The sequence below is a fragment of the Agelaius phoeniceus genome, chromosome 13 (assembly GCF_051311805.1).
Source record: "Agelaius phoeniceus isolate bAgePho1 chromosome 13, bAgePho1.hap1, whole genome shotgun sequence".
Lineage (NCBI taxonomy): Eukaryota > Metazoa > Chordata > Aves > Passeriformes > Icteridae > Agelaius > Agelaius phoeniceus.
Genome location: NC_135277.1, coordinates 17,760,355 through 17,780,520, shown reverse-complemented (window position 1 = coordinate 17,780,520; position 20,166 = coordinate 17,760,355). Strand labels below are relative to the sequence as shown.

Here is a 20,166-nt window from a genome sequence, read left to right as displayed (position 1 = left end):
GAGTTAAACATTAGTGGAGAGCACAGAGTCAGAACTTTGCTGTGGTACAGTTTGGGCATTCAGTTCTTCCCTCTGAAGGTGGGCAGGCCCTGGCACAGGTGCCCAGAGCAGCTGGGGCTGCCCCTGCATCCCTGGCAGTGCCCAAGGCCAGGCTGGACAGGGCTGGGAGCAGCCTGGGACAGGGAAAAGTGTCCCTGTTCATAGCAGGGGTGGGATGGGATGAGCTTTAAGGAACTGTCACCCCAAACCAGGCTGGGATTCCATGCTGAGTTTTTCACATCAGTTTTTGGCACATCAGTGCTTTTGGCAGTCACTGATACTGGCTTGTGTCTCTCTGTGTTCCTCTGACAAGATTAATATGTGGCTAAGGAATTCAAGCTCACCTGTAATGAATGTTTTGGAAATGGAAGCATTTGTACATTCATGGAAAAACAACTTTTGCAATTCTTGTATTCCCTTTTGTCAACTCTGCAAGCAGTGCAGGAATCGATTGTGTGTGTGAGTAGAGCCTGAGATGGAAGGGGAGTGAGAACATCAGAATTGATCAGCAGGGTGAACAAAATGAGGCCTGAGTTAAAAAAGCTAACCATGAGCAGGCAATGATTGGCCCAGGCTGGCAGGGGATGATGCATGTGGGAAGGGCAGAGGCAGAGTGATGCCCTGGGTGAGGGATTTGCTGCAGTGCTGCCATGGTATTTGTGCCATTTGTCAAGGCACTGCTGAGACACAGCTGAAATTCTGTCAGGACCCAGGACATTGCTCTGGCTGCCCTGGGTGATTCCAGACCCTGGCAGGGGGCTCAGAGACCTTGGCACAGAGTCAAAACCACCTGTGCCTTGGATTTTAGCCCATGGAAACCATTCCCAACTTTGTGTGAGATTTACAAGCCACAAGAGTTGGAGTAGAATGATGGTGAATTTGTCACAGGGTGAAAAAGTAGAATTTTGGGGTTTTAGAATGGGGGTTCAAGAGGCAAGATGGAGGAATCTGGGCATGTCCTGTCCTTCTTCTCCTTCTTCTTGTCCCCCATCTTCTGCTGGGATGGTGACACTTTTGGATTGGTTTAGAGTAAAGACAGAGTGTCTGATACAGGTAACAGGTATTGGAAAATCATTGTAAATAAAGCACAGGTAGTTCTTAGTATAAAAAGTTAACACCACCCCAAGGGCAGGGACTGTGCCACAGCCCAACCTGCTGGACAGATCTCAGCAGGTCAGAGAAAGAATGGAACAGATAAGAGAAAATAAACAACCTTGAGAAGCAGAACCTACGAATCTTGACTTCTTCTGTCACAGGACTGGGGAAAAAAAAGTCTTCCTAATACCTTGGGAGTCATTTCAACCACAGAAACCTGAGAAAATTCCATGTAAATGATTGAAACTCCACAGGCTCTGGAGATGGATTCAGGCTGGAGCACATCCAGAGGGTTGGGAGGAATTGTCACAGCAGAGCAAATGTGACTGCTTGAGACACCCAAAATAAGGCTGGGTAGGGGAAGGGAGGGAGCAGTAGCACAGCTTGTAATAAATAACAGTGCTGAGGATAAATACCAGGGAGGAATAAAAATAATTTTCATAGAGAATAAATTACAGCAATTTGGTGGCAAATAAATTCAGAAGAGAGTTTTCAAATGTCAGTGTTGTGTGTGGTGGTAGCAGCCATCAGAGAGTAAGCACAGAAATATCTGAACCTTTTTAAGGTGGAATTTATGGTGTGTTTGGTAAATTTCTGGGAAGTTGGTATGGAAGGGGTGTCTGAATGCACAGGCAGCAGGGCTCAGCCCCATCCAGCTTTTTGCTCCTGTGTGAGCATTAGAGCAGTGAATGTACACTTTGTGTAGCTTTGCACCCTTGCCTGAGAGGTAAACCACCTCCTTACTCTAAAGTATTTCCATTTATTAATGTTCTCTTTATTCATTTATAGTCTAAAACATGAGGGGGGTTGGGGGAGCTGCTCACCTCCAACTGTTTTAATTTAAAAGTATTAAATCCACCTACAAACCTTTGGGATCATTTCAGAGGAAGGAGTAAAACATGACCTAGGATTCCTTATCCACAGCACCAAATAAACCCCATTGAGAGGCCAAGTGTGTAAATTGTTTGTCTAAACCCCGTGGCCCTTCCATATTGACTTTCTTTGCTAAATATTAAAGGGCAAAAGGCTGCTTTGGGCTTTCCTGGAACTCCAGCAATCCCAGCTGCCAACACAAGTAAGAGAATTGCCCTGTGCTGGGAACATAATAAATACAAATCAACAGGTGGGTGTTCTCTAAAGAGGATATTCCAGGAGTGAGTGCCTCCAGGGCTTGGTGCTGCTGAGCCAGAGGAGTGCAGAGGCCCTGGATGCAGATGGAGGCTCCTGTGGGAGAAACTGTGTCTGTGCACCAGTCACTTGGGGCTGGTGTTCTCAAAAAATCTGTGTCTCAGAGTTTGTGTGATTTTAAATGTGTTTGGTGCAATTCATCTCACTCTGGGGACTTAAGGACATCTAGAAGGCAGCCAAGACCCAGAGTAACACCTTTGGTGCATGTTGTGAGTGAAGAACTTCTGCTCTTCATAGAATTTCTGTTCAGCTTCTGCTCTGCTGTGTTATAAATACACAGCTCCCCTTCTGTACATCCATGAAATGTCATCACTGTGGTGCAGGGGCACCTGGCTGCCCATGGACATCCTTAAAGAAACTCCTGGGCTCAGTACAACACTCTGTGTTTGATAACCTCAGCTCCTTCACAGGAACATGAGGCTGGGAAAGTTTCATCTCAGTTTTGTGTCCATTCATTTTTAAAAGTACTTTTTTATATAATTGTAGCCTTTTTTTCCTATTGACTTGAACTCCCTGAGATTTAACTTTGCAGTTTATACACCTCAGTTCCATTTCTTCTTTTTCATGTGGTCTCAAGGGGTCATTCCCAATTGGCTAGATCCTGTTGGAACCCTGGATACTGAGAATTTTAAACTTTCTGTGCTTTAAGGCACAGACCCTCAAGAGAGCACTGCATTTGACCTGAGGCTGTAGAGAAGACTTTAAAAATTGATTGATAGCACTGGGATTATGGGTGTGTAGTTGGTTAGAAGTGTGTAATATCACAGGGTGGAAAACTTAGAGTTTGGGGTTTTAGAATATAGAAATAAATATGAAGCAAGATAGAAGTTTTAAGGCAGAGGCAAGTTATTCTTCTTTACCTTCTTCTTCCTCCTTCTCCATGGTTTTAGGTGGTATTTTGTAATTGGACAGAAAAGTCCACATTGCAGGCTTTGAGCAATCAGTCATTGGGTTAAAAGGGAAAATAATCTAGGTGTCAGTTCTTAATTGGATAGTTTAGTCCTAACAAGAGCTTGTTGGCCATTTTGTGCCTTGCTAATGAAAGGCTGCAAAACTCATAGCTGTGAGGCTGTTTCACTGATAAGAAATAATAAACACCTGAGTCCAAACATGAACTGCCATCTCAAATACCTTCAACCCCAACCCTCAGAACCCACAGGATCCCAGGATGGTTTGGGTTGGAGGGGACCTTGGAGATCCTGTCCTTCCCAGCCCTCTGCTGTGGGCAGTGACACCTTCCATGGAGCAGGCTGGCCCAGAAGTGGTTCTGGAAGAGCTCCCAGCTTGTGTGGGTGTCTGTCAAAGCTGAGCTGCACATTCCTGCTGCCTTTGCTGCCGCTCATGCCCAAGTGCCCAGCCCATCTCTTGGAGTCAAGCTGGCTGTGTGTGGGACTGTCAGGTCTCTTTCTCTCTCTAACATCATCTCCTTGTCTTTGTTCCTTCCCCCCTGAAGTTGCCCCCACGTTCCTGAAGCGCCCTGCCAACATCTACGCCCACGAGTCCATGGACATCGTGTTTGAGTGCGAGGTGAGCGGGAAGCCAACGCCGACCGTCAAGTGGGTCAAGAACGGGGACGTGGTGATCCCCAGTGACTACTTCAAAATCGTGGTGAGTGCACTGCCCACCTTGCATGTGTTTGGCCTGGCAGTTCTCCATACTCATGGAGATTGGGTTCTTCTCTAGAACCTGTCTTTGCCCTGTTGATGTTGGGTATCGCTGGCTGGGGGCTGTGTACAAATCACAAATGGGACAGGACTGCTAGGAACGTGCTTTGAGCTGTTTGATTTTCCAGCATCAGCCTCATTACATGGTTATGACAATGGGAGATGCTATAACCTCACATCCTAGGCATGTTTTTGGCCTGGCAGTTCTGCACAGTCATGGAGATTGGGTTCTTCTCCAGAACCTGCCTTTGCCCTGTTGATGTTGGGTATCGCTGGCTGGGGTCTCTGTACAAATCACAGACAGGATGGGACTGCTAGGAACGTGCCTTGAGCTGTTTGATTTTCCAGCATCAGCCTCATTACATGGTTATGAAAATGGGAGATGCTGGCAGCTCACATCCCAGGCAGCAGAACAAGAACTTAATGTTACAACTCACTTAAAAGTTTTTTGCCCAATCCCACAAAGCAGAAGCACATTGGCAGTGGTTCCATCCAACCACTATAAGCACATGTACCTTTGGTTAAAACAATGCTTGCTTATTTCAAATACAATACCTGCTTGTAAGCCTTAAATCACAATGCACAGAGCTCCATTATTAAGCTTAGAACTTCCTCATATCTCACTAGATAAACTTTTCTGCAGCTTAGGGAGTTATTCTAGACAAGTGTTAATACACAGACCATTGTTCTATTTGTCCTTTTCTACTTCTTATATAATTTTTCTACTGACCAATCTGATGGCTACTGCTCAGCTCTAATCACAGTTCAGCTGTCTCTGAGCCCTGCCTTTTGCAGCTTTCCCAAAACCCTCTGATTTTATGGATTCCCACAGTTTGGGACCTGGAAGAGAAATGGTTTCTGGAATTCCTTTAATGTACATTGCTTATGTTGTAAGAGTTGATGTCTTTATAGCTTGGAATTTCCAGGAGACTTGGGCACACAGGGTGGCAAAAAGCACTGTGAAAATGTGAGCTCACCATGACCACTGGCTGTGTGTGCTGCAGTCTGTGCCCCATAAAAATTCCAATTTCTAGCAGGAGCTGAAATAGAAATGTAACTGAGCTGTAAATGGTGAGTTTGGCACAGGGGTGCTTCTACAGGGAGATTTTAGGTGCAGTGAAAGGTGTTGTTGAGGCATTTGAGAAATGAATGGCTGTGTAATGGGGTGTACCTGGCTTGTAGGGCTGTGAGCTTCACTCAGGCTCCAAAATACCACCACAACAGCTGGGGAAACATTGGGATTTGCCAGTGCTGTGTGATGCTAGAAAATTATAGCCCTTAATGAGAGCTTCTGCAGCTTTTTGAACCCACTAGAACATGAGGACTCAGGGCAAGGGAGGTGAGATCTGGGGGCTCCAAACACACTTTTCCCAGTTGCTGTCAGAAGTTTCTCCTGCCACGGTAATGTGCCCTGCTGACACCATTGTTTTGGCAATTGCAGCCCATTTCTAAGTGTTGTTTTCTCCCTTTGCTCCTCAGAAAGAACATAACCTGCAAGTTTTGGGGCTGGTGAAGTCTGATGAAGGATTCTATCAGTGCATTGCAGAAAACGATGTTGGAAATGCACAGGCTGGAGCCCAGCTGATAATACTTGACCTTGGTAAGATAAACTGTGACAGCAGAGAGCCAAAAGTGGGGAGGGACCATTCCAGGGACCTTTCCACATGGTGGATTCTGTCAATAGCTCAGCCTATAGAGCAGGGTGATTTTTTTAAAAATCATGTGAGTGATCCAGTGTTGTTTCCTGTACACTTAGTGAGGAGAGCTGAAGGAATTCTACAGGATGCATCCTGTAGTTTGAATAATATTTGGTGCAATAATAAAACATGGTCAGAAATGTTGCATGCTGAGATTTACAAGCAATAGCAGAGTAGCCAAAATGAAAACAGTCACTAAAACCACAAACCTGGAAAAGAAGCACTTATGGAGCACACCCCAAATCACCCCAAATATTTTATATCAAAGTGATTCCAGTGTCAGAAGCTTTTTTCTGCTATTAGTGTAAAAAATAGTGAGCTTTGTCATTCCTGCAAACTGCAGCTGCACATCTGGTGGTTTACAGCTGCAGTTTAAGGTAAATATTTGTCCCTGTGCTCTACTCAATGGAACTCCTACCAGTGCTCCCTATACAGTGCCCTGCACTGCATGGCTGGGGTGGCAAAGCAGAACAATTGGTGTTATGATTAAAGACCCCAAAAGAGAGATACTGCCAGTGTCATCACGAAGGCATCAGGTTGTTTTGCTCTTTCAGGTCACAGAGTTCTGAAAAATAATTTCTAAAAGCCCAAGGAAGAAAACCCCAGAGGATGAGGGGTGACAAGTCAGACAGGAAAATACTAAAACTGTAATGAGGAGGGCTTTGTGTTGTCTTTTTGGAGGGGGGTTGTTTTAAATGCTAATTTCTTTCTTATTTGGATGGAGAGGATTTAGGAGAAACAGTCTTAGCCATGGCTGGAGGTTTGATGGAACTTCACACCTTGAACAGGTGTGACTCTGCTGTCCCTGGCTTTGGTGTCCAGTTTGCAGAGAGTAAACTTGGAATGAGCCATGAAGAGAGATTTTCTGTTTATTTTCCAGTTGTTTTGTAGGATAGCTGTGCACTTGCTCCTCCCTCTGAATTCCTCTTTGGATCTGGGTGTGTTTCACTGCTGGCTGAAGAGCCCCAGGTACTCCCCACAAGGATTTGGGGAATGCAGGGTGCCCTCTCCTGGGGTCAGGGGCTTTAATGCCACTGAGCAGTGTCAGGAGTCTGCATCCAGCACTGCCCTGCTGTCATCAGATTGCCAGAAAAATTCTGAAAAGGAATTGAATTTCTGCTCTGTGCATCAATCACCTGAGTGCTTTGCAGCCCCTTCCAGCAGAAGCATTATTCCATATTCTCCACATTTCAAACACTGAATAATGAATGGCCTTGGCTTTGGGAGCCCTGCCCAAGCCTGTGCTCGCACCCAGCTCCCAGCAGTGGTTTCTAAATGACTCTCACTGTTGGTATTGGAGTTCCTGTGGTCTCACTCCTCTTCCTTTCCCTCCCCTGCTGTTTGTCCAGTGGTTTCTCCTTCCTGCTCTGCTCCAGCACCTCATCCTGCTGTCCTCAAGGACTTTGCTCATGATGTCCTTTCTCTTTTGCATGCTGCCAGAGGATTTGGGCTGCAGTGGTGGAGTCTCACTGGGGCTGTAGAGACACACCCAAGGCTGTGGCTCTGGAACTCTGGGGCCACTGAGATGCTGTTCTCCAGCAGTGGGACACCCCATGGAACATCTGAGTGCAACTGTGCTGTGCAGGGGGCTGTAATGGGCAGTGCCATGGGAAATGAGTGTGATGTGTGAAATCTGACCATTCACAGCTGGAGGAAATACAGATACTGGGTTTAAAATACCTTCTCTCAAACCATGAGCAGTGGAGAAGGAAACTGTTCTGGGAAAGAGGGGGAAGGTGGCACATGCAGTAGTGGCAGCTGGCTTGGGATGAAAATTCAAATCCCTAATTTGAGCAAAAACTATTCTGAACATTTCAATCATTAATTCAGAAAACTTTTTTTTTTCTAATTGTTTCATAGCTGCTGATGAGAAATGCCAACTTTACCAATTTAAAAAGTTACTTCAGTGAACAAAATGTTGATTAAGTGTTCATCAAAGCTCTTCCCAGTTAGCAGTGCTTCCCTTCCCGTGCTGTTCTGTTTTCTCCTTCCTGCTGGAATTGGCAAACATCTGGCTATTTACAAACCATTTCTCATTAGCCCTTTTGCTTATCAAATGGATCTTGAATGAACTAAATGCAAATGAGAAAGTGGAAGCCCTGGGGAGTTTCTCGGGGAGGCCACGTGAGTTCTCTCATCCAAGTGAAGTCCCACATCTGAGCTTTGTGCTCCATCGAAGGCAGTGGAAGTTTGCAATGCAGGGAGGGGAAAACATTCATCTGCTACAAAGGGAGATGTCTGTGTGTCTGTGCTTGGGCAGATTTCTGATTTGGAGAGAGCAGGAATTGGGTGATTCACCCTCTGCACAGCCTGGGCACAGCCCCACAGAAACCTGGGTAAAGTCTGTCTGTGACTCTTATCTCCTGCCATGAGCTTGGTATAATCATCCATACAACATAACATTTTAGGCTGGGCTTTTTTGTGCTTTGGATGAGTTCTGGGTAGCTTTTAGTACACAGGAAAGTGGAAAATGTTAAAGCACAGAATTGAGAAATTTCTTGAGTGGCTTTTCCTCTAAACTTTGGTAATTCTGTTAATAAATTTAGAAAAGTTTGCACCTGGAAAGGGATTGGCCATACAGAATCCACAACCCTTGCTTTTTCAGGAGTGTATGAAAGAATCATGGTGTTTAGAGCAGAGACTTTTAGGACAAATATTTGTAATTGAGAAGGTTGGAAGGATAGAAGAGGGAGGAAGATGTGGGTCAATGGTCTGAGTTAAATCCTCTTTATCCCTGTACTGAACATCAGGTGTGGAATTCTACAAGGGACTTGAAAAGCCTCTCGTGTGCTTTTCATCACTTTGGGTATGAAGCTGTGTCCCTGTTTCAGATACTGTCCCTGGACACTCAGTGCCTTTCACAATTTCCCTGGAGTGGCTCTGCTGCCTGCTCTGCCTTTCAGGAAGAAATTGGGAACTCCCTGAAAGAAGGAAATTCCTCAATGACCTCATTGCCTTGCACTTGAACTTTTCAGTCTCAATGCTTCTCTCTTTGCCTCCTTGATGAAGAGATGAGGGGTCTGGTGTCCTACAGATGAGGGTTTGGTGTCCTGCACATGAGGGTTTGGTGTCCTGCAGATGAGGGTTTGGTGTCCTGCAGGTGAGGGTTTGGTGTCCTGCACATGAGGGTTTGGTGTCCTGCACATGAGGGGTTTGGTGTCCTGCAGGTGAGGGTTTGGTGTCCTGCACATGAGGGGTTTGGTGTCCTGCAGATGAGGGTTTGGTGTCCTGCACATGAGGGGTCCTGGTGTCCTGCAGATGAGGGGTCCTGGTGTCCTGCAGGTGAGGGTTTGGTGTCCTGCAGGTGAGGGTTTGGTGTCCTGCAGGTGAGGGGTCTGGTGTCCTGCACATGAGGGGTTTGGTGTCCTGCAGATGAGGGTTTGGTGTCCTGCACATGAGGGTTTGGTGTCCTGCAGGTGAGGGTTTGGTGTCCTGCACGTGAGGGTCTGGTGTCCTGCAGATGAGGGTTTGGTGTCCTGCAGATGAGGGTTTGGTGTCCTGCACATGAGGGGTTTGGTGTCCTGCAGATGAGGGGTCTGGTGTCCTGCAGATGAGGGTTTGGTGTCCTGCAGATGAGGGGTTTGGTGTCCTGCAGATGAGGGGTCTGGTGTCCTGCACATGAGGGGTTTGGTGTCCTGCAGGTGAGGGTTTGGTGTCCTGCACATGAGGGTTTGGTGTCCTGCAGATGAGGGGTTTGGTGTCCTGCAGATGCCCCCATGGAGGACTCCTGCCTATCCCAGAATCTCCATTGTGCCTTGGGAATGCCCTTCTCAGTAACCTCAAATTTCTCCTCCCCCATTCCTACACAAACCCAGTTTTTACTTTACTTCCACTCCTCATTGCTCAGCCCCTGAATGTCCCAGTTATGGAGCAGATACCCTGAATTACAGCAGAGCCATTCCTTGTCATCACTTTTCCAGCATTTTTGTGTGTGTGGGGTGAGACCCTTGGGGTAACAGAGGCTTTTGGGGTTTCTTGGTGCTGGAACCCAGCCTTGTCCAGGGAATCTGGCCCTGCTCACGCTGCCATGTGGGGACTGGGAAAAGAACAGGTGGCAACAAGTAGGAGGAGGGAGGCAGATGGTTCCCTGTCACCCTGTGTGAAAGGCATTGACGAGCACTCAGGCACCAGGGAAAAACAGGAGTGATGCCTGAACACTGTGGAAAGCAGGGTTTGGACTGTAAACAAATATGCTGTGCTATGGGAGAACAATTTCAAACCATCTTTCAGATGCACTGTGTCACCTTCACAACTGAAGGGGGGGTGTTTTGTGGGGCTCTTGTACTTCTATACTACAAAACTGGGGTTTTTCACTATATTGTGACTTGTATAGGAGTGAGATCTCAGAGTGAATGAGTTGAATACCCTGCTGCAGGAACCATGTCAGGATTGTTTGTAATGGAACTGTTTCTTTAAAATCAGTTTTGTCATGAAAAAGATCTCTGTCCAAGCAAGGGTATCCTGCATGTGATTAATTATTCCCAGCATGGGAAGCAAGGAGGAGGAATTAGAAATCTGTGTGTAGTTGTGGAGCTGTGAGGCTTTGGGATCACAGAGACACCTGGGGATGGCTCCATGGGATGGGTGCAGGTTCTTCAGGGAGGAGGGGCAGGGACCTGGGTCACCCTCAAAGGCTGATTCCAGCATTTCCTCCCTTTGGAGAGGGTGATGAGGCAGCCAGGAGCACTGGCACAGGGGTCAGGGGATGGAAGGAGGGCAGTGTGTGTCTGCTGGAGACTGGTCCTGCAGGGCAGGGAGGAGATGGAGCTTTTAACCCAGCCCTGGTGCTCCTGAGGGGTTTGAGCCAGGTGGGGGTGCTGGGTGGGCTCTGTGTGTGACACTTGGAGTTTCCAGAGAAGGCTGGAATTCATTGCCTGTGTCTGGCTGGTGAGTGGAGCTGAGAATTCCAGCCTTCAGCTTCCAGACAGGAGGTTTTGGCTTGTTTGGGATATTTTTGGTAGGTTTCCATAGGAGACTGTGTTAACAAGAGGCAAACCATTTGATCCTGAAGGACCAAAGCACAGCAATGGTCTGCTCACAGGGCAGGGCTTGGGTGTGTGTGTCCAGGAGAGCAGCAGGGATAAAGAAGGAGCTGCCAACTGGGCTCCAACACAAAGTAAAAGCCCAGGGAATCTGGAATCAAAGGCAGAAAATTGCCTGGAAGTGCAGGGATGTAGGAAAGACAAAGCTCAGCTGGAGCTGGAACCTTTTCAGGGAAGGTTATGGAGCAAATCCCCCTGGTGGCCATGTTATGGGCTCATGAGAGGGAGGATGGCTGGGAACATCAGCATGGACCTGCCAAAGACAAACTGTGCCCAGCTGTTCCCATGGCCTTCTGAGGGGACATGGCTGGGCCTGTGCTTGAGAGGAGAGAAGCAGATTTGGTTTGCTGTGCCTTTAACCAGGCCTTTGGTGCTGTCTCCTCTTGAGTTTCTGGGGTTGAGATGACCCCCAAGGTATTAGAAAGTCTTTTTTTTCCCTGCCCTGTGACAGAAGAAGAAGTCAAAATTTGTAGGTTCTGCTTCTCAAGGTTGATTATTTTCTCTTATCTGTTCCATTCTTTCTCTGACCTGCTGAGATCTGTCCAGCAGGTTGGGCTGTGGCACAGTCCCTGCTCTTGGGGTGGTGTTGGCTTTTTATACTAAGAACTACCTGTACTTTATTTACAATGATTTTCCAATACAAACCTATGTTGGACACTCTGTCTTTACTCTAAACCAATCCAAAAGTGTCACCATCCCAGCAGAAGATGGAGGACAAGAAGGAGAAGAAGGACAGGACATGCCCAGATTCCTCCATCTTGCCTCTTGAACCCCCATTCTAAAACCCCAAAATTCTACTTTTTCACCCTGTGACAAATTCACCATCATTCTACTCCAACTCTTGTGGCTTGTAAATCTCACACAAAGTTGGGAATTGTTTCCATGGGCTAAAATCCAAGGCACAGGTGGTTTTGACTCTGTGCCAAGGTCTCTGAGGCCCCTGCCAGGGTCTGGAATCACCCAGGGCAGCCAGAGCAATGTCCTGGGTTCCAACAGTCTCTGAGGGCATCCCTGAAGCTAAACTGGGGCAATCCAGAGTGGATGATGGGAAGTGTGGAGAACCATGGAAACTGGGAGCTGTGGTGTACTGGATGTGCTGAGTTTGGTTCATCCTGGAGCCCTTGTTGCTGCTCAGGCAGGGATGGGGACACGGGGCAGGTGGTGGGGACAGGGAAAAGCTGCAAGCAAAGGAGTTTCTGATCAGACAAAGCAGCTGCACAAGGAGGAGCTGCAGTCCAACAGCTGCCCAGGGAATCTCTGCTCTTGGGAGGTGCTCAGGACACAGGTGGACAAGGTTGAAGGTGGCCCTGCTCCAGCTGGGGTTCAGGGAAGGCCCCAGGCCTGTTCTGTGGTCCTGGCACACTGTGAGGCTGGGTGGGGATGGAGCCCCTTGGTGTTGGTGCTCTGCAATGGCAGATGTGACAATTCCATGGGATGGGTTTCCTGCTGGTCTCCTTGGGAGAGGCCCCAGTGCTGCTGTTGATCCAGCCTGACCTCACAAACCTTGTTTGAGTCAAGTCTGCCAGCCCTGCACGGTCCCAGTGCCCCTGCTGAGTCCAATCCCATGGATCCTAACTTGGAGGGAGTTTTAAAGACACCATTTATTGCCCTCAATCAGTGTTTATTGAAGCAATTGAGTTCTCTCCAGGCCTGGTGCTGCATAAACAATTCCATTTAGTGTTGGCACCTCTCTGCCAGGGTTTGCCCATGAACTGTGTGCAGGCTTGGAGCACTGAAGGGAGCTGGGGGCTCCTCTGAGCCCCACAAAGGTGGAGAACATCAGGAATCCGATCCAAGTCTCCCAAAGCCAGCACATTTCAGTGAAGATTGTGCTGAAAATCTGTCATTTCTGCACTGCACATGGTACTGGACTGTTTGAAGTCACTTCAGGCTGACTTGGAGATTCCCATTCCTCACACAGAGGCCATTTCAGCTCCCCTGACCTGACTGAAAAGATTCCCAGCTATAGCTGGATTTTAAAATGTTAAAAGCAATGTTAAAAGCCTTATTTCAGTCAGGATAGATGAAATACTCTGTGTTTTCCATAACTGTAAGCTTCATTATGCTGTTTTTAGGAGGCAAATAGAAGTTCTTGTTGACAAGTTTTGGCTTCTACTGAAAGAAACACAAAAGTTGGCACTAACAGGCCAACTGTGCTCTGCTTTGAAAAACTCAGTTCCACATTTGGGTAACTGCCATGTGTAAAAAATCCCATAAATAGGCCTTGCCTGGTTCAGCCCTGAGGCAGACTCCTCTCCTGTCACCTCAGGACCTATTTTGGATGTTTTTATAGATCTCAGATGTACCTTCTCAGGCTCTCTGTCTCACAGAAGTGATGCTTTAGAGTATTTTTGAGTTACATATTGTGAATGAAAGCATTCTCAGTCCATGGAATTCTGTGCAGTTCTTGGGGACTACAGAAGTGCTTGAAAAATCTGCAGGGTGTTGTGAATGAAATGCCAGAGCAAGATAAAAATATATTGTTCTTATTCAAAGAGCAATAAAGGAGGACTCTGGGTGTTCCTCTGCAGGGTCTCCTGTTTCCTCTCTCACACAGAAACATCCTCATGTTCTTTCTGCCTTGTCCAATTTTGCATCTCTTGATGGGAAGAGGTCCTTGTGCCTTCCAGGAGTGGCTTTCAGGAGTCTCAGCATCCAGCAGGAAGAAATAGATAAAAATTGAGCAGGGAGAGGCTGCAAAGCCTTGCAGACCAAAATTCACATTTTCTGCCAAGAGGAAAAAGTACTGAAAGGAATGAAGTGTGGATTTTGGGGGTGATGGACCTGGGGTGGAACTGGATGTTCAAGCAGCACAAAAAGCCCATGGTTCTGGGAGAGCAGCTCTGTGCTGAGCCCACCTGGCTCTGTGCACTGGGGACATGAGGAAGAACCTCTGGGCTGCTGGAATGGGAAGATCTGAAAGTCCCAGAATGGAAAATGCAGTGGGATGAGCATCATCAGAGCCAGGAGTAGCAGGGGAGCTTCCTCCCTGCTTGTCTGTTTGATACCCACACATCCCTGAGGCTTTCCACTCCCAGGATTAAGGTTTGTCCCCAGAGAGCTTTAAAAGCAGCAAATGTCAAATCCCAAGCTGCACATGGGGAACGTTTAAGAACTCCTGGCAGTGCTGGGGCTCCACAGAGCTGAGAGCATTGCTGAAGTCCCTGCCTTCATCCTGGCCCTGCAGCATGCACCCAGCATCAGATGGATGCTGCAGGAACAGCTTGGGAGCCTCATTTGGAGAGCTGTGCTTCAGGAACATAAACAGCATCTGAAATCACAAACTGACTTCAAACACAGCCAAAGCCAAACTCAGAGAATGTTTTGTACTGGTTGTGTACACTCCAGTGCTAATTTTCTGTAAACACAGCAGTGTGTGCTCCTCTTTAGTGTTGAAAGAGTGGGGGTTTGGGGTTTAATTTTGATTTTAATTTACATTACTTAGCTATTATTCCTCAGGGAAAGGCAGCATTTGTGTTTCTCATGGCTGCATGTCTGTTCAAAATGGCCTGGGAGCTGTTTGAATGCAGTCAGTTCCATTTCTCCACTCAATTCCTGTTTAATAAATGATCTTTATTTATTCCTTTTTTATGGGCCTTGCTAATATATAGTCTTATTGAGAAGCAGAACTGATTAAACCACCCTAGATCCCAAACTTCTTGAACGTTTAACTTGATGAAACGGGAGCTAAGCAGTCCTCAGTAGCCTATTCATGTTTAAAGCTGGCACAGGCTTGGAATAAATTGCTCTAATTTAGATTAAATTAGGAATAGATTAATGTTTGCCAGCGTGCTGTGAATTGCAGGGAGGCAGAACAGCATTTATATTGTGCTTATTAGTTTTCATTTCTTGTTTTATGGCTGTATTTACAGTTGGCTTGGCAGAGAAGTGGGAATTCACCTCCTGATGGAATTCATACAGGGTTGGGTGCCCTGGCTTCAGTCTGAGCCCACAAATAAAGGGTTGTGGGCATGCTGCTGGTGCTTGGAAACACTGGCACCTTGAATTTTGCTTTGCACCAGGGGATTTGATGGCTAGAAGGAACTTGAAGAAATTCCATGTCATGTTGGAAAAGGAGTGATAGGTAAGGAATGTTCAGTGGAGGCAGAGCAGGGGCCTGGAGGAGCAAAAACCTTCAGTGTTTTATGAGAAATACACAACACACATTAATGCCAGTTTGCTGTCCTCCATGTGTATTATTCCATATTTATTGTCCCACTGCAGAAGTGCAGTGAGGTAGGATGTGCATGGAAGGCTCTGAGTCCATTTTATCACTTCTGGCTAATCCTGAATTCCTGAGAGAGTTTCTCAGTCCCATCCAAATCTCTTGGCCAGCAGCAAGGCTGATTATTAACACCAAATACACCTCCCTCAACAGCACTGAAACCCACCCATTCCAGTTATGTTTATCCTCCTGTTTTACCTATTCCTGGCAGCTTGGCTGGCTGATGTCATGGCAGGAGTGCTTTTTCCTGGGAACAAAGCAGTGCTGATGGCTCCTCTGCCTGCTGCTCAGAGAGGAAAATCCAAACAATCAGGAGTGGATCACGAGGGCTGTTGTTTTTAGTGGCTTTGCTTTTTCCATCATCCCTGGATGAGTGGAAGGGCAGGATTAGCTGTAGCTTGATATCCATCATGACTACCAAAGGCATTTCCTCTGCCTTTATTCCTCTCACCCAGGGCTCTGAAGATTGACACAAACACCCTTAATTTGTAATTGATCCCAGGCTCATGTTGGAAAGGGAAAGATCAGATTTTGTCAGTCTCACACCAGTGGGGAGAACAAACACATGGGCTTGGTCTTAATTGGTTGCTTATATTTCAGAGTTGCTAAATGATACAGGAATAGCAGAGACAGCACAATGCCATTTGGAGAGAAGGGACAGGATTGGTTTTCACTGGCTGAGTGGGTAACAGGACTCATGCTGATGAAGATCTGGAGCTGGGAGAAGCCTCTGGTCCCTATTGACAGGATAACCTGCATGGGCTCATGGGGTTTATTCCCTAAGGAAATGCCCTAAATCCAACAAAGAAATGTGATTTTTAATCATGTGTGTTCAGTATTGCTGAGCATCCCTGTGGGAAGGGAAGGGAAGGGCCCAAGGGCACCAGAGGAGTTTTTGGTAGGACCCAGGGGAACTTTAGAGACATCTTGAGCTCTTCAGGTGTGCCAGTGGCTGTGCAGAGCTGAATCCTTTGCACAGGACATGGGGTTTTGTTTGTCACTGCTCCTCGAGGGCTGTGCTGGAACAGAGCTCAGTTATTTGAGAATAAAGTCACAGCTCTGCTGCCATTAGTAAAGTCAGATTGCAGAACACTCTTGCAGGCTCTGCTGCTCTCAAGAGAATTTAATTCTTCAGAGGAGTTCAATTGATGAATATTCACAGTAAGAGGAAACCTTGGCCAGGGTTTTTCAGGGACACTTCCAGGCAGTTTTTCTGCCTCAGGTTCTGTATGTGGGTTTTGGTTTGGGGTTTTTGATTCTTTTTCTTAAGGAGCAGCTGTTAAAAAAATATTTAATTCTTTAAATAATTGAATCTTCACTACTGAATTTGAAGGTCATACCCATCATTTTACAACATGTTATAGTTTGAATTTCTTTCCAATGACAAAACGTGTTTCAAAGCAGTTTTGCACTCCTTGGGGACAGGTGAGGTGTGTTTGGCTTATTTCCCTTTTTTTATTAACCTGAGTCTCATGACTGAACTCCCTGCTGGGCTTTTTCCCCTTTCCCTTTTCCCTGCCCTGGGGCTCTGGGCTGTGCCTGGAGCCAGGGGGTTCCTGCTGCCTTTCCTGGAATGCGTCACTGGGGCTGGCAGCCTCTTTAAGGGCTGTTTTATGAGACAGGAAAAAATCCAATTGTTTCCTCTACACCAAAGCATTTCATGCTGAAAGGGGAAGGGGAGGAGGGCTCGTTATCAGGAGGGGTTTTATGACTTCCTTTAAAACACAGGCTCCCAGTCAGAATGTGTTTATCACTATTTTTATATATCCCAGTTTATTGAGCACCCAGCAGTGCCTGTTCACAATGTGAAACAGAACCAAATAAATGCCTAAAAATCAGAATCACTGAGTGGCAGTTAGACACTTGCTTGTTCTGGATTTTTGGGGAATTTTTTGCACTCAATTTGTGCATTGAGTGAAGAGTAAATAACAGCTCTCACTCCCAGTGGTGATGTAAATTAATCTAAGGCAATTAAAAATTTAAAATAAGGCATTTTGCCTGCTCTGAGCTAAACATGTCAGCATAGAGGAATAAATAAGGAAGAGTCTCCATTTCATTTATGAGTAAAATGAGGCATATTGATAGGGGAGGGTCTGTTCCTCAGGGTGAGGGTTGAATTTGGGTTTTTAAGTGTGTGAGGGACAAAATTTATTCCAAGTGTTGAATGGAGTTCTTGCCCTCAGGCCTCTTCCTTGAGCGAGGTGATGCAGGGTGGGGTCAGCTCCTGGCCCCCTTTGCTCTGTGGCTCCTGCAGGTGTAATTCCCAAAGGAATCACACTCAGATTACACCAATTCCCAAAGGATGCCCTGCTCAGTGGCTCTGTGTCCAGCTGTGCTTCCCTCAAGGTTTTGGTTCCAACACTGTCCTCTTTGTCTTTCTGACACATTTCCAAATTCCACGCATCTCCAAATTTCCAAGATTTGAGTCCACAAAGTTCTGCAGTTCAAATTAGCTCATGAAGAATAATTAAGTCTCCAAAATCCTAAATTGGAGGGTGTTTTCTGTTCAGCAGATGTGGATCTGTGACTTGCACCAGAGGAATACAGGAGATGGTGGCTGATTTCTTGGGAAATCCAGGAGATTCAGGACATTTCTGTTCATTCTATAAAGCAGAAATGACTTTCCACCCTCTTCTTTCCACATCTGTTCAGTCTCTGTTCCAGCTTTGCACAAAAGCATCAGTTTGTGGAGGGAATCCCAGAGATTTCTTTAAATGATTTTTCCCAAGGGAAGAAGTTAATTCCATTATTACTGATCTGGTGAGACCAACTTCAGCACTTTGGCTGAGAGAAATTACTTGGGCCAGGTACCTTGGCTTTGTTTGAGTGTGGTATCACTCAGGGAACAGCTGGCAATAACCTGGTGATCCCTTCTGTTGGAAATGTTTGTTTTAAACATTTGAACAAGGATAACACTTGGATACAAGCAAAAACATGGACAAAAAGTAGAGAAAGCAAAATTTTGAAGGGTGGTGTGTAGTGTGAACTTACTAATTTTGTTATTTCATGCTTATTATTGCACTGCAGCCAAGTGCTGCTGTTATTTTTAAATAGGATGAGGATAATGAAATCAGTGGGATTTGACTGTCACTCTTTGCTGCATCACAGCTGCTTAATCCTGATCTGAGCTGAATCCTTCCATGGGGACACCATGAACCAAAGTTCAGATTTAGGAGAACAGTGCAGTAGATAAAAGAAAAAGTTTGAAAGTCTTTATTACCTTTCTGGAACCAGTTAAATAGATTTATAGGAGAAATATTATTTATTGAGTACACAGTTTTATATGAATACCTCAAGTCAAAATTAAACATTTGGTGCCTCTTAGGAAGTTTTTTTTCCTTAGGGAATACAGTTAAAATATTAGAGGTGTTGAGATCTAAATGTCCTAGGTAATTTTTTTCCAAAAGGTTTGTTGGCAAAGTAGTTATTTGCTATTTTTAGTTGTTGTAGATCTTTGTTGCTGAAATCACATTTCAAATCTCTAAAATCCACCCTGAAGTCCTTCCAAGGAGGAGTTTCTCTTCTCCTCTGTGATGAACTGGTGTCCCTGTTCCTTGTTGTCCCTGTTCCTTGTTGTCCCCATGAATGATTCCATTGGGAAGGTCCTTTTTGTGTGGATCCATCTCCCCTTTGGAGGTTCACTGACCTTCCCAGCCCATTCCTGCTCCTCAGCCCTGAGTGCCCCTCAGGGGCTGGCCCTGGGCTGGGGGATGCTCCTGGCTCCCTGGGTGGGTGTTTGGGGTCAGAGCTGCTCTGGAGCTCCATGGGCTGCAGGCACTGGGCTCCAGCAGCCCCTGGATCACCCCCTGGTGCCTCTCCTGCTTCTGGAATCCCAGCATTGTCCTTGGGCAGGGGCTGCAACAAGGACTTGCAAACACTTGGATATGGCCAAAACAGCCTGAACATGGCCTTGAAGCAGTCTGCAGGTGTGTGTGGGGGTGAATCCCTGCATTTCCACAGCCCTTAGAGGCAGGTGGTGGCACTGCCAGGTGGGCACCCGGGGAATTGGGTTTGGGGTGTTCTGGGCCTGGCCCTGCTCACCTCACCTGGAGGCTTTCAGGTCCTTGCTGCTCTCTCTGGGTCACAGCTGATTTTTCAGGCATCATCTGAATCCCTGCATTTCCACAGCCTTAGAGGCAGGTGTGTGGAGTCTGGAGGTCCCCAGGATGAGGGAATCTGACTCCAAGTTCTCAGAAGGCTGATATGATACGATATGATACATGACATGATATGATATATGATATGATATGAGATATGATGTGATATATGATATAATACTATACTGTACTATATAACCTATATAAGGTTTGCACACCCTGCAAAGTAGTTTGATAAAATAGTTGTAGAATTTGATATCTGCTCAGAAGGAGCCTTGGGAAGGGCTTGAGGATCTATACTAAAGCAATAGAGAAAAGGATACATCAGAAGCTAGAAAAGAATGATGATAAAAACTCATGACAGACTCAGAGTCTGACACAGCTGGACTGGGATTGGTCATTGAATCAACACAATTCACATGGAACCAATCAAACATTCACCTGTTGGTGAGCAACCTCCAGACCACGTTCCAAATCAATCAGATAATTATTGTTTTTATTCTTCTCTGAGGCTTCTCAGGAGAAAAATCCTGGGCAAAGACTTGGAATTTTCAGAAAATATCATGGTAACACAGGTGGTGGCACTGCCAGGTGAGCAGCCAGGGGACTGGAGTGTCCCCAGAGGTCCAGATAAGGCTGGAGCAGATAACATTCCTGTCCCCTCTTTGTGTTGAGCTGATGGGATCACTGGAATGTTGTTGCCAAACAGGAGGAAGCCTGGATATGCCAGCAGGGGGAAGGCAGGAAAAGGGAAATCTGAACACAGCATGGAAAATATTTCCAGTGATTTCATAACAGCCAGAGGGTTCAGTGAGTGGTTTTCAGGTGGGGCTGGGCTGTTTAGAAAAGATCTCCTGGGTGGTGGCCCTGGAGCAGCTCTCTGGGAAGGGAGAGATGGTTTACCATGGTTACCCATGGTTTTCCTCCAAGATGAAAAGGTGGGGTCACACCAGTGCTCCCACCCCATGGACACCTTCACCTCTTGGATGTCACCAGCCCAGTGACAGCTGGGGCACTTCAAACCTTGTTACTGATTGATTCCAGTCCAAATCCTTGTGGCTGTTTGCACACCCTGCAAAGTAGTTTGATAAAATAGTTGTAGAATTTGATATCTGCTCA

At 46.4% G+C, this 20,166-nt stretch overlaps 1 protein-coding gene across 8 annotated transcripts in view; it reads left to right on the top strand.

Annotated features, from left to right (window-relative positions):
• Window positions 1-20,166, top strand: part of NEO1 (neogenin 1) — a 182,373-nt gene that overhangs the window by 107,645 nt on the left and 54,562 nt on the right. For all 8 annotated transcript variants that reach the window (XM_077185271.1, XM_077185267.1, XM_077185266.1 and 5 more), the window contains exons 6-7: window positions 3,776-3,930; window positions 5,466-5,586. In XM_077185271.1, coding sequence (XP_077041386.1) covers window positions 3,776-3,930; window positions 5,466-5,586 — 276 coding nt within the window. The remainder of the gene's footprint in view (window positions 1-3,775; window positions 3,931-5,465; window positions 5,587-20,166) is intronic.